The sequence below is a fragment of the Planococcus citri genome, chromosome 2 (assembly GCF_950023065.1).
Source record: "Planococcus citri chromosome 2, ihPlaCitr1.1, whole genome shotgun sequence".
In the NCBI taxonomy this organism is placed as follows: domain Eukaryota; kingdom Metazoa; phylum Arthropoda; class Insecta; order Hemiptera; family Pseudococcidae; genus Planococcus; species Planococcus citri.
In genome coordinates, this window is record NC_088678.1 from 51,270,748 (window position 1) to 51,284,612 (window position 13,865).

The window sequence follows — 13,865 nt, forward strand, 5'->3', positions numbered from 1 at the left end:
TATTACGTACGTTTCATTTAACACCCCGAGTAATATTACAAAGCGAAAGCTCTCTAAATTCGCACCCTCTGAAACTATCTTACCTTCGATTTTATACCATAAATGACTACTATCCTCGTCCGTAGCGGTGACAAGAGCTACCAAAAAATACACCGAATCGCTTTCCGTAACGTCGACTTGTTGATCGGGCTGCTTGATGACGGGTGGATGAATCGAGTCGTCTGGCACAGGCATTACGACTACGTTTACTCGAACCGAGCTACTTTTACTAGGAATTCCGCCATCTGTTGCGCGAATCTGTAATAGAAAAATTCAATATAATATAGGTTTTTTTTTCGCTTCTTCGCACGCCATCTGCATCTGTTCCTACATCAATCATACACGCTGCGTTCATTTAACTCTTTGAAGGAGCAAAATTTTCGCTAAAAAAGTCTCGACGAATGAGTATACCTACCTACCTACCTACCTAAATCGTGCAAATGGGGCGTCCTCGTATCGCGTCGTGAAAAAAAATAATTTTACACCCTAGGATGCTATGAAATTTAGCGTATTTTCGAATATCCATCACATAAAATAGGTAGCTAGCTCATAGCTGTGTTGCTAGGTAATGGAATGAAGTGGGAAATGAGCCATCTGTTGTACACTCTGTACTTAGCTTATACGCGCTTTGACTAGCAGACTATAATGTTTTTTTTTTCGCTCGTCCTTCGGTTCCTCTTCCCTATTTTTTTCTCTTTTTTCGTATCCAATAAATTCTGATACGCTTAATTTCTCAAAAAATTTTATAACGTAGGCCTATATGCTTTTACATGTGTTCGTATCTCAACTACCGCTACCTATTTTTATTTTCCTCCTTTGTAGCGAGTAACCTTCTTAGATGCCTTTTTTTAAACGTAACGTTTGACAAATGAAATTCCTTCTAACAACGAAAACCCCTTAATTGAACTGTTCTTTTAGGAGACATTCTGAAAGCATTTTTCCTCTCCAACATTTATCTCACTTTTGCCAAGCCGGCTTACTCGAGCTGATTGATTTTTATTTGAAATACACCGTTGGTTCGTGTGCCGATTACCAGTGTATCGAATAAACCTCCAAACTACCAATCATTCATAATACGATAAGCATCCTGTGTCAAGTGTTCTCTTTTAGCACTTATACGAAAGTAGGGTCATTTTGAGCCAATTTGGCTCATTTTTGTACTACAGTCTTTCAGTTTCAATTGACATTTTTTAAAAGAATTTTTTACTTATGCCAATGTACCAACTTGTAATATATAAAAAAAAAAAAAAACAAGAGGATTTCCACACAAGAGATGAAGGAGCAGCGACTTTGTTGTTCATTTTTGTTCAATTCTCATATCGTGTATGCTTCCCTTTGAAGTTTGAGAAAAGTATGTCGAGGATTTGAAGTGGAGAAGAAAATTTGTACACGTGATTTCCACCAAAATTGAAAAAACTAATTGTTGATATTAAAAATAGTTGAATTTGCAAAAAGCTCAATTTTCAAATACTTAGGTTATTTTTAATTTCAAATACAAAATAAAAATTAAAAATTTTCAAATTGTTCATATTTATTTATTTTTGCAGGAAGATCTTGAAATTCAAAATGAGCGTGGGGATCGAGAATACCTACCAATCTACAAAAATATAGGTATATTTAAAAAAAAAATGAAAAATCTCGAAAACTGGAAAAAGTTACATGGCATTGTTTGTTACATTTTTTGAGGCACTATTTTCGAATACTACTTTATTTTTTTAATTGAATCTTTCAGAAATCCTTGAATATTAAAAAAATGGTCTAACTTGGAAACACACACGAAAGTAGACGTATCTACTCAAGTTCGTAAAAGCCTAACTGAAAGCATTTTTTCAAGTATTTCAAAAGAGATCAAAATTTTAATAGACTGAAAATGATTTTGGTATTTATGTCTGTAGCTTCCCACGATTGCCACGCTAAAGGATTGTGATGGTTCAAAATTTTAATTGGCATACGGCGTGGGTTTAATTTAAAGGTAATCGACGTTCTCGTTGAAACTGGAGAAATGTGGCAAGAACCAAAACGAAGTTTATTTTTCGTCTAACAATCGCAAATATTTAAATTATCTTCTATTTAAATCATTGAAAAATATTTTACTCGTATTTCAAGTTTTTCCTTCTGTTTTGGCATTTATTACATTCGTATTTTGTACCTTACTTCAACACTGTCTGGAAATGAGAAATTCGTTGTTTGAAAAGAATGAGACAAAACGTACGTTAGAAAATTTTTGTTCGTTTTTCTCGTGAGATGTTACTTGAAGAATTTAAATGCAACCTTCGATAGGGGTTCTCCAATAATTTGTCGGTTTGCAATTTTGGCAAAATTTGGAAATCAATTTCATTCATAAATTCAACTTTACCCACCTTTTTCTATAAAATACACATTTTATAATGTTTTTCAAAAATACAACATAGATATTTTCAAAAAATTTCAAAAATTGTTTGCATTTTGCTGAAAAAAAAGAAGATGAAAAACACCCAACAATTATTCAAAAATGTCACGTCCTCGTATTAGAGAAAAAAATTAAAAACTGATTTTATAATCTGTTTTACAAGGTGGCAGAAAAAAATTTAAACCAGACAAAAGTAAAAGATAAATCGAAAGTGCATGCAAAACTGTCACCCGCCGAAATTTCAGATGCTGATAAGGTCATTGTGCTATTTTTTGAAGAATTTTTTAAAATCTAATTCGGACCAAAAATGGGGAAAAAATCAAAATGTCGCCTAATTGGTCAAGAAAGCTCATTTTGGAGTCCCCCCCCCCCAAACGGGTTCGAAACAGCCTGAGCAATTCTGGAGCTTCCAGCAGAGTTTTAAATAAAAAATGAAATTTTCTTTTCTCGCTCTCCTCCCATCGGTCCTTCACAATCGGAAATCAAAATATTCTAAAGTTGAATGATGGAACAGGTCAGTTTTCCAACACTTGAAAGAGACGAAATGGCCTACTTATTTATATATATAAATCCGTAAAATAATTTTTGATCAGAATGCAAAACCTCGATCTTAAAAACGGACTCCGTTCGCTTTTTTTAAATACGCGTATAACCCCGCAGTAGAAATAATGTAGCCATTAAATATACATGAACTTCATAAGTACTCAACTATCCACCAACCTACCAACTCATCTAAATCTACCTGTAAAAAGCCTATCTCGCGAGACATTCCTCGTTATCGTAAAATTCCAACGTGCAAATAAACTTTTTTCCAGAGTAAAACTTCGCTAAATGATACCCTTCGGTAGAGTAAAAATTTAATAAAACAATTCGTCGGTATTTTTTTCCGCGTTAAAAAAAACATTACGATGAAAGTTTAATGAAATTGTAATCTGAAATCGAAACTTTCGACTCATCGTCCTTCTCATAATACGCTATCGCGCTACCGAGTAGTACAGAGCAACGTCGTCGTCGTAGCCGGAGAATATTGTATAATTTTACTTCATTCTGTTATATATACGTGTTTCTCTTTCTCTTCTCCATCGATATAACTAAAATAAAAAGTACAATTTTTTTCTCCCTTTCTAATACCATCGAGTTGGAATTCGTTTGTACAGCGTTGATAAACAGATTAACTCGGTACGTTTGTTATTATGAATGAATAAATTTAAATTCCCGCCAAAAACTTCCTCTTCCTTGTCATTCAACTGGCATATTGTCGCAATTGCTATGCATCTCATCGTCAGTCATAAGTACGACTGAGAGTACGCCTACGAAGAACAATAAACATTCAATCGAATCGTTTATCTTAATTTTCTCTCATCGTGTAGGTATGAGCAATCTGTACACAAATGTATTGTTCGAGGCCTAATTACAGGCTGTGTTAATGGCTTAAACGGTAATAGGCAACTGGCAAGTAACTGAAACTTTAACGTGAAAGCCTAACTGATGTTCTTTTTTTTGTACACGTATGCTCGGATGAGAAAATTAACCCCTGAAATATTCAACTATCGTATCGCGTTTGCTAAGCCTCCTACATTCAATTTATATCTTCGAGCGAAAAAGCCACCGTCTTAAATTGGCGTCGAGACGTCATTACAAATTAATAAGTCGAATGAATTTTTCCTAAAGTAAAGTTCAACGAACGATGGTAAATTTTATATAAGTTTCGGTTACTAATCGATTAGTGAATATTATCAGTTGAGAAAGAGTAATTGGAAATTGAAGACAAGCTGGGTAAGATGATTTCATACAGCATGTAAGTAGACTTCGAATTCGATATCGAACTTCTCAATTTAATCTTTCATCAAATTCTTTCATGTTCTGATTTGATCAAATAGGAAAAAAATGCAATAAAACAATTTTTGCCGAAAATTTCCGACTTCTGCTACAAAATTCTTCTAATTTACTACTCAAGTTTGAGAAAAAACCTCTTAGTCTCCCAAGCAACGTTGATTCTTCTGTACAGATGCTTCGAAGTGGAAAAATCAAAAAATGGAATAAAATAAAAATCAGAGACAATTTTTCAAAGATGTTCAATTTTTGCACCAAAATTTCTCCAAATAACAACTTATGAAGAAAAAACTGCCCCTCCCCCAGAAATATTGAACTCTCTGCACGCTGCCTTTGAATTGGAAAAAAGAAGAAAAAGGAGAATAAATGAAATAAAATTCTTGAAACGTTTGATTATGTTTGAGAATTGCTCCACTTAAAACCAGATTTTGAATAATACCCCCCACGCCCGGCAAGAAGACTTCTCAAGTTGAAAAAAAGAAAATGAAAATGAAAATAAGCAAACAAAAATATTTTTTTGTATTTAAAAATAAAAACCATTTAAGTACCTATTTGAATTTTCAGTGTTCATCTGACAAGGGAATCATTTGAAGTGACCCCCCCCCGCCCTGATTTGGATGAAGTCTTACAACCAAAATTTAAGGTGCTGACTTTCATTTTGGATTCAAAGCTGTTTTAATGGCAATTTTACAACTTTTTCGTAAAATATTTTTTTAAAGTAGGTAATGAACTTGTTGTGTCCAACCTTTTCCCGCGAGAAGTACATAAAAAAACACACCCTCGTTGGTGAAAGCAAAACATCCGATTATGGTTTGCTCAAGTTGAGGCGCAATTCACCAATCGAAAAATAACAGCCGAATCTACTAAATTTTCACACATTGTGGGATCACTTGATCATGATATAGCTGAACGGGTATCCGACATCATCTTTATTCCACCTGCCAACCCATATACGGCATTGAAAGATCGCCTGATCAAAGAGTTGGAGGAGTCAGCACAGCAAAAATTACGCCGTTTTCTCCAAGAAGATTTAACTCTGGATGACCAGAAACCCACAATTTTACTGAGAAAAATGCGTTCACTTGCTGAAGGTAAGGTGAATGATACATTTTTAAAGGACCTATTCACCCAACGAATGCCAGCTCATGTTCGAGCCATACTCGCAACTCTAGACACCTCCGATTTGGACAAAATTGCTCAAACTGCTGATAAAATTGTTGAATCAGTACAAATACCGGGGATGTCAAATTTCACACCTACAGTAGCTGCCGTTTCCGTTCCTACACCATCGCCTAGTGACGCCCTTCTCACCGCCCTGACCAAACAAGTTGCTGACCTAACACTGACTGTTCAAAATTTGATGGGGAAAATCAACTATACACAACAGAGACGGTCGCGATCTCGCAGTCCTAGCTACAATTCTCGAAGCAGATCAAGAAATTCAAGTGCCACTCGCGAAGGGGTTTGCTGGTACCATCGTAAATTCAAAGACAACGCCACTCGCTGTACTACCCCATGCACTTACGATAAGCAGACGGAAAACTCCGAATCGCATCGCTGAAGGCGACGAGTGATGCGTCTCAGTCCACCAAATCGCGTCGCCTTTTTGTTCGAGATAAATATTCTGGTTTCTCCTTTCTAATCGATTCTGGCTCAGACATCTCCGCAGTTCCACCCTCATTCGCTGAAAAACGTAATCCAGAAAAGCTTGAACTTTTTGCGGCCAATGCAACAAAAATAAAGACATATGGTGAGAAATTACTTTCTTTAAATTTAGGCTTACGACGCGATTTTAAATGGCCTTTTATACTGGCAGATATAGAAAAACCTATTATTGGTGCCGATTTTTTGAATCATTTCAATCTACTCGTTGACATTCGACGTAAACGATTAGTCGATGGAGAGACATTTTTGAAAGTGCAAGGCCAACTCGATCTGGCCAATACCCCTTTTTGCAACCTTTCTGCTGTTGATAAGGAAAGTGTGTTTGCGAACATCCTCAAAAAATTCCCTGAAATTACACACGTTTCAAATTTTAAGGAAAACCCTATAAAACATGACGTTGTTCACAGCATCAACACGAAAGGCCCTCCTATCTCCTCTAAAGCTCGCAGATTACCACCTAATAAACTTAAAGAAGCGAAAGCAGCTTTTCAGCTCATGCTGGACCTCGGCATTTGCCGGCCTTCTAAGAGTCATTGGAGCAGCCCCCTTCATATGGCTAGTAAACCAGGTGGTGGTTGGCGACCTGTAGGAGACTATCGTCGCCTGAATTCAGTCACAGTTCATGACTGCTACCCTGTCCCTAACCTGCAAGATTTTAATGCCGAATTAGCTGGAAAAAAAATCTTCAGCAAATTAGACTGTAATAGAGCCTATCACCATATTCCAGTCAAAAAAGGTGATATTCCAAAAACTGCTATTATTACACCTTTTGGCCTTTTTGAATTCATTCAAATGCCATTCGGACTTCGTAACGCAGCCCAAACTTTCCAACGCTTCATGCATGATATTCTTCGAGAATTTCCTTTCTGTTTTGTATATCTGGATGATATTCTCATCGCATCTGACTCACTTGAGGAGCATTTGAGGCATGTTGAAATGGTTTTGAGGAAATTGCAAGAATTTGGCATCACAATTAATCCCTCAAAATGCCAATTTGCTAAAGAAGAGATTTCATTTTTAGGCTTTGTTCTCAATACTCAAGGTATTAAACCTACTCCCGAGAAAATTCAGGCCATAAAAAACATTCCCTTACCAAAAAATATTTTCGGCCTTCGTCAATTCATAGGTATGGTGAATTTTTATCGCCGAGCCATTCCTAACCTCGCTCAAACCCAAGCCTGCCTAACTTCACTTACTAAGCACTCGAAAAAAAGAGACAAAACCCCAGTTGAATGGACTGAAGAACGTCTCTCTGCCTTCCATAAAATGAAAGAAGATTTGGCAAATGCCACCTTACTATTTCATCCTGAGAATGACCTACCCCTCTCCTTGTACACAGACGCCTCCGACGTTGCTATAGGCGCTGTCCTTCATCAAAAAAGAGGTGAGGTCAACGAACCACTAGCCTTTTTTTCGCGTAAATTAACCCCAACGGAATGCAAATACAGCGTGTATGACCGTGAATTACTCGCCGCTTACTCAGCTGTGAAACATTTCCGTTATTTCCTAGAAGGCAGGCATTTCGTGATATATACAGATCACAAACCTCTCACTTTTGCTTTCAATCAAAAGTCTGAAAAGGCATCTCCAAGACAATTTCGTCATCTTGATTTTTTGTCACAATTTACTTCGGACATTCTCTATGTTAAAGGTAACGAAAATACCTCTGCTGACTACATGTCCAGAATTGAAACAATTTCTGTCCCCAATTCTGTCCCTTATGACGAAATTGCTCAAGCTCAACAGACGGACCCAGAACTTCAGGAAATTTTAAATAAAAATTCAACATCACTGAATATCAAAGCAGTGAAAACCGAATTTTCCAATCACCTGATTTTCTGTGATGTTTCAGATTCGAAATTTAGACCATTTATCCCTCAAAAATTCCGAAAAATTGTCTTCGATTCTGTTCATAACCTCTCTCATCCTGGAATTCGCAAATCTGTGAAAATGCTCACTGATCGTTTTGTCTGGCCCAATATACGAAAGGATATCACCTTGTGGACTAAAACGTGTATGTCTTGTCAAAAAACCAAGGTTTGGAGACACACAAAAAGTCCACCAGGAAATTTCAACATTCCTAGTACTCGTTTCGAGCATATTAACGTTGATATTGTCGGCCCCCTTCCAATTTCAAATAATTTCAGATACTGTTTAACTATGATCGATCGCACCTCACGATGGCCAGAAGCTATCCCAATTTCAGATATATCAGCTGAAACAGTCGCAACTGCAATTTTCCAAAATTGGATAGCCCGTTTTGGCGTACCACTTGCAATTACTTCTGATAGAGGCCGCCAATTTGAAAGCTCTTTATTTAAATCCATTACGAACATTTTAGGCATCAAACACATAAAAACCACAGCCTATCATCCATCTTCAAATGGTAAAATCGAACGCTGGCATCGTGTGTTAAAAAATGCTATTAAAGCGCACCAAACAGAAAAATGGACGGATGTTCTCCCTATTGTTCTTCTTGGCCTTCGCTCAGCTATTATCTCAGGTCATGACTTCTGCCCAGCACAGTTGGTGTATGGCTCCCCTATTCGTTTGCCTGGAGATTTTTTTAGTAAAAAGGCAAACAGTGAAAACATTCACCAATTCGCCGAAAATCTTCAGTCGCTCATGAATGACTTCATTCCACCCACCTCCCTCACCTCTACACACAGTTCCACCGTTTATATACCCGTAGATCTCTTCAACACAAACTATGTATTTGTTAGAGACGACAGTGTAAAAAGTCCGCTTCAACCTGCCTATAAAGGTCCATTTAAAGTAGAACAGCGTGAGTCTAAATATTTCACCATATCAAACAAAGGAAAACCAGACAATGTGTCTATCGATCGTTTAAAACCTGCCTATATCCTCAAAGATGCCGAAAATCATGAAGAAATTTCATCACAAAAGGCACCTTTACAACAGGCAGACGACTCAATCCCTCGAAACATCGAAAGAACACGTTCTGGTCGTACTGTCCGCTTTCCTGATAGATTTCATTACTAATGTTAAGTTGTAAATTTAATTGTAACTTCTATTATTATATAGTTGTTTTAAAATGTTTTTCCTCTTTCTATCGCTGTCGCTAGGGGGAGAGTACTGTTGTGTCCAACCTTTTCCCGCGAGAAGTACATAAAAAAACACACCCTCGTTGGTGAAAGCAAGACATCCGGTTGCTCTCCTCTGCGTCGCCCTTCCTACCCTTAGAACCTTTTAGCTACGATCTTCTTTTGTACATCTTTGACGAGTTAGTTGTAATATATACGTAAACGTGAATGTTTCTCTTTTCTCCCTTAACGGAACACGCGACAAACTAAATAAATTGATGAATTATTCATTTCATCCCTATCCGACCTCAATAATTATCAGTTTTACGCGATACCCCTACCCTCAAACGAGTTATCAATTTTCTTACAAAATTTAAAATTACTCCGGAAGGATCAAAAATAAACTTTAGCATTTTTGGGAATTGCAGAAAAAAATTGTGAGCTCGCTGTTGGCTCCTGAATTACGCAAATCTAGTGGTTTTAGAAATGGTGGGGGGGAGGTTGAAATGAAGTAATCCTTCACAGCCGCACAAATTCGCTTTCCTTGAGCAAAAAAACACTAAGTATGCAAAAAATTAAAAAACCAGCACAAAAACGACCTTTTTTTCAATTTTAAAAAATTTTCCAAAAATTCAAAAATGAACTTTAGTACCTAATCTACCTAAAATTTTGATTGGGTTTCGAAACACGATTTTTTAAACTATCTTGGCTTTGTTTAAATCGGAGGGTGTTAATTTAAAAAAAGTTTCCTCGTGAGAGGGGAATACTGAGAAAAAATATTGTTTGAGAGGCTGACAAGGGAACCTCTTGAGGTGTCCGCCTCCGATTTGAACGGGACCGCGATTTTTGAAAAGAGCATGCTCTAAAACCCCCAAATCCAAATTTTCAGCTGCCCAAGTTCATTTTTCGATTTTTTGCGAATTTTTGAAAATCCAAAATTGATTATTTTGGTGATTTATGCTTTTTTTTTTAAAAAAAAAAGTACGTACTTGATCAATAAAAATGTTCAAAATAAGTCCTAAAACTGATATTACCCCCAAAATCCAAATTTCGCCATTTCCAGCCATTCTGGAGCCTCCAGCGCGATTTTTCAATTTCTCCAGAATTTTGAATTTGCTCCAGAAGGAGTGAATACGAAGTTGGGCAGCTAAAAATCGAGTTGTGTGTTATACTCGACCTGATTAACGAATTTATCTACATTTGAGCCGATTCTGGAGCGGACACCTCAAGAGTGGTTTTCTGACCAGCTTTTTTTCAAAATAAAAATATTCAAAAATCAAAAATTTCCCGTTTGCGAAAAAATTTTCGAAATTTGCGCGAATCGCTGTATTTTGAACACAACAACCCCCCTGAGGCCGAGTTCCGCCATTTCCAGCCATTCTGGAGCCTCCAGTGCAATTTTTAAATTTCTCCAGAATTTTCAATTTGCTCCAGAAGGCGTGAATATGAAGTTGGGCAGCTAAAAATCGAGTTGTATGTTATACTCGACCTGTTTAACGAATTTATCCACATTTGAGCCGATTCTGGAGCGGACACCTCAAGAGAGGGTTTTTGACCAGCTTTTCTCATAATAAGAAATCAAAAAAAATCAAAATTTTACCGTGTGTGAGGAAATAAACAAGGAAGGCCCACGTTGTCTCGGGGAGGGGGTGATAGTTCTTCTTGGATTTGGGTTCATTTGGAATGATACAGATACAAAAGTTGAGTACCGAAAATTTTTTAAAAACATTTCATTTAGTTGATTTTTTAGGGCGGAGGGGGGAGTTGCTCCATAAAATTCTGGAACAAGAATCTAAAGTTCTTTAAAACATTTCACCGACTTCTGTTTTATTATCATTTTTTTTCAATTTTTCAACTTTAAAAAGACCAAAATTGCTTAAAAGACCTAAAAAAAAATAATTTTGGAAATTTTTGCGATGAAAAATTAATTACGTGAGCATTTATAATCTCTACAACAGACACCGTGAAACATCTCACAACTGCGATGCAAGTCTGAAAAATCTATTTTCCACACCTACACACCCACACGCTACCAAATTCCGCACAAAAACACCAAACACCTGGCCTATAGTAGTGAATCGACACACAAACGTTCAAAAATCAATTAACTCCCGAACACCGTGTATAAAATCCCATTCTTACCTGTACGAGGTATTCTTCTCCTGCGGCAAATGACCAGTCTGAATACACGGTACCCGTATGAGGATGAATACTAAATCTGTTCCGGCCACCGCTAATACTATAATGTAAAACAGCGTTTTCATTTGCATCATTATCAACGGCCACAACCTGCAATAATTAAAATCTCGCTATATTCGCCAAAATAAACACAAAAGTTCACGTAGATGCGAACCCATAGGTATCTACATCTACATTTATACGTACAAAGAATTGCCGAACGAGCCAACCGACCAAATTGATTAATTTTCTCGATTTTTGCCACACCCACGATCCAAGTCCCCATTCTTTCTTCACCCATCCATACCACTACCATACATCATTTCGTAATTAAAATTCATTGCCAATTAATAACGCTCCCTTTTATTTTTTCATCTTCGTTCTTTATCCTTTTCGAGTGTTATTTGAATTATTCGTTTGCGAAGTTTAGAAGTATGCTTCGATTCATCAAAGAAATACTTCTCGGTAACGAAGAGGAAGAAGGAAAAAAAGAATTATTTCCCATTACTCACCCTAAATAACGCTTCGCCTGTGATATTAGCCGCGTTGAAACTTTCCCATTCGGAATACGCATCAGAATTCTGTTCGCTTTCTGTGCTGATATTCTGTTGAACAAAAAAAAAAATTAATTATTAAGCACACGTACCTACGTAGGTATCTAGTTTTAGGTTGTATAAAAAAGACCATTCGTATTGCAACAGCACATACAAGTAAGGTGTATTCTCGTAGATCATCGTATCACCGAATTGCAGCCCAGCTAGCCACATATGAAGTACCTATAAAATCTTCAACCTGTTCTGTGTAATATTTCTTGAAAAACCATCTCCCCCATACCTGCCGTATACGTATTTCATTGTTACTTTCGTGTACACTTTTTAATCCCTTCTTCGTCGTGAAAACTGCGCATTGTAGCGTTTTCGATAAATTACAACTGTTTGAACTTTAACTTCGAAAGGAAATACGTCTCGTTGAAAGTTTAACAAGTTTCGCGTAAAATTCGCCGTATACTTTTTATTAACCCGCGTCACTCCTCCCTCCTCCCTTATACGGTCGACCGGTCTACAACTTGGCCAACTTGTATCATCATCATTTATCACACATACCCTCCCCTCTTCTCTGCCTACCTCGTTACCTTCGTTGTACGTACATACAACTACTGCTGGTAGTCTCTCTCACTCTCTCTCACTCACTCACTCATAACACGACGAAAGGTCGAGTGTTAAATAAGTTGCATATGTAAACGCCCGAAATATTGTACGAGTTTCGTGTATACGCGGCGCTTGTTTATGCAATTTATTTAACGCCCTTATTAGTCTGGCTCTACAACATGAACTATAGACGGGTCGAGGTACGCGGTAGCGCTTGATTACCTCGCGTGTTACACACGGTCTCGCATTAAAATCTTATTTAACGCGTAAAACCGGTATAACGCACCGGCACCGCAGACACACGTTTTCGACGACATTTGCGGTCTTATACGCCGGCGAATATATAGGCAAGATACCTTTATGAGATTGCAGTAAAATGTGTCATTTTAACGGTATAATTTGGCGACTTTTTAATGCGGATGTTTTTAGGGATATGGGTCATTACGATTAAAATGGGCGCGTAAATGAAAAACGCAGGGAAAAACAAGATTACCCTACATGATGATGCTTTACTAAAAATACGAGTACTTGAAAAAAAATCAAATTTAAAGTTGAACCAAAAATTAAGTCGGGTCTTGGAATTTTTCTCATTTTTTTGACGAGTTCCCCCTTCGATGATCTAGTCAAATAACCGCGGGATCATTCCATGCCAATTGCCAAATCAGCAGTTTTGATTCAAATCTTGCTAAAAATGTTTGTACATACAAGGTGCTCACATCAATAAATAAATAAAATCACTACCATTGGCTCCCCAATTCTCCTTTAGACAGGTGAGGTCACATTGCCAAAATTTTGGGAGTTCGACTGCTTGGGACTCAGACTGGTGTAACTTGAAGAAAATCGGTTTTTGAAGTGAAGTTTTGAAGGTAGGTAATCGAGAGCAGTTTAATTCGCCAATTCAAGGAGCTCGTCAAATTTCGAAAGTATAATTTAAAAATTTGAAAAAAAAAATCCATAAAGCATGCATTTTTATGATACCTATTTACTGAAGTTTTCGAGTTGAAACTCACCAACTTATGAAGGAGGGGGGACAAAGCCCCAAAATTTTGATCAAAATGTAAAAAAAGACAAATATCGTGTGGAATATCAGTTCACGTATTTTCCAGAGCTCTAAACATGAATGTGAACTATTTTTTTTTTACTCAAACCCCTCCAACACCCGCCCATTGGCTACTTAAATTTCTTGAAAACTTAAAACATGTATGGTGTTGGTGTATGGTACATATAGGTATGGTTTATTACGAGTAGGTTTTTGGAAGCACTAAATACAAAATATATCAACTCATTTTTTTGATTTGGTCTCTTCAACGTTCCCAATGCCCCCAAAAGGGCATTCCCGGATAAAATAGGTGAAAGACACCTGTCCTCGGATTTTTAAAATTTTGTGATGAAACATTGTTGGGTGCCTTCAAAAAAAAAAAAATGTTGGAGCCAAAAAATTTTTTCCCACCCCATCCACCTTGCCCACAATGGCCAAAAAACGTCTTTTTCGGGGAAAAAATCATACTTCAACGAGTTTTGAGTAAAAAATTTTGAATCCACCCAAAATATATGGAGGAGACATGAGTC

The 13,865-nt window shown here is 37.1% G+C and overlaps 1 protein-coding gene across 6 annotated transcripts in view; it reads right to left on the reverse strand.

Moving 5' to 3' along the window:
• Nucleotides 1-13,865, reverse strand: part of kug (kugelei) — a 359,846-nt gene that overhangs the window by 27,878 nt on the left and 318,103 nt on the right. For all 6 annotated transcript variants that reach the window (XM_065351184.1, XM_065351180.1, XM_065351182.1 and 3 more), the window contains 3 exons: nucleotides 11,661-11,753; nucleotides 11,113-11,259; nucleotides 84-297 (listed from right to left, as the gene is read on the reverse strand). In XM_065351184.1, the coding sequence (XP_065207256.1) occupies nucleotides 84-297; nucleotides 11,113-11,259; nucleotides 11,661-11,753 (454 nt within the window). The remainder of the gene's footprint in view (nucleotides 1-83; nucleotides 298-11,112; nucleotides 11,260-11,660; nucleotides 11,754-13,865) is intronic.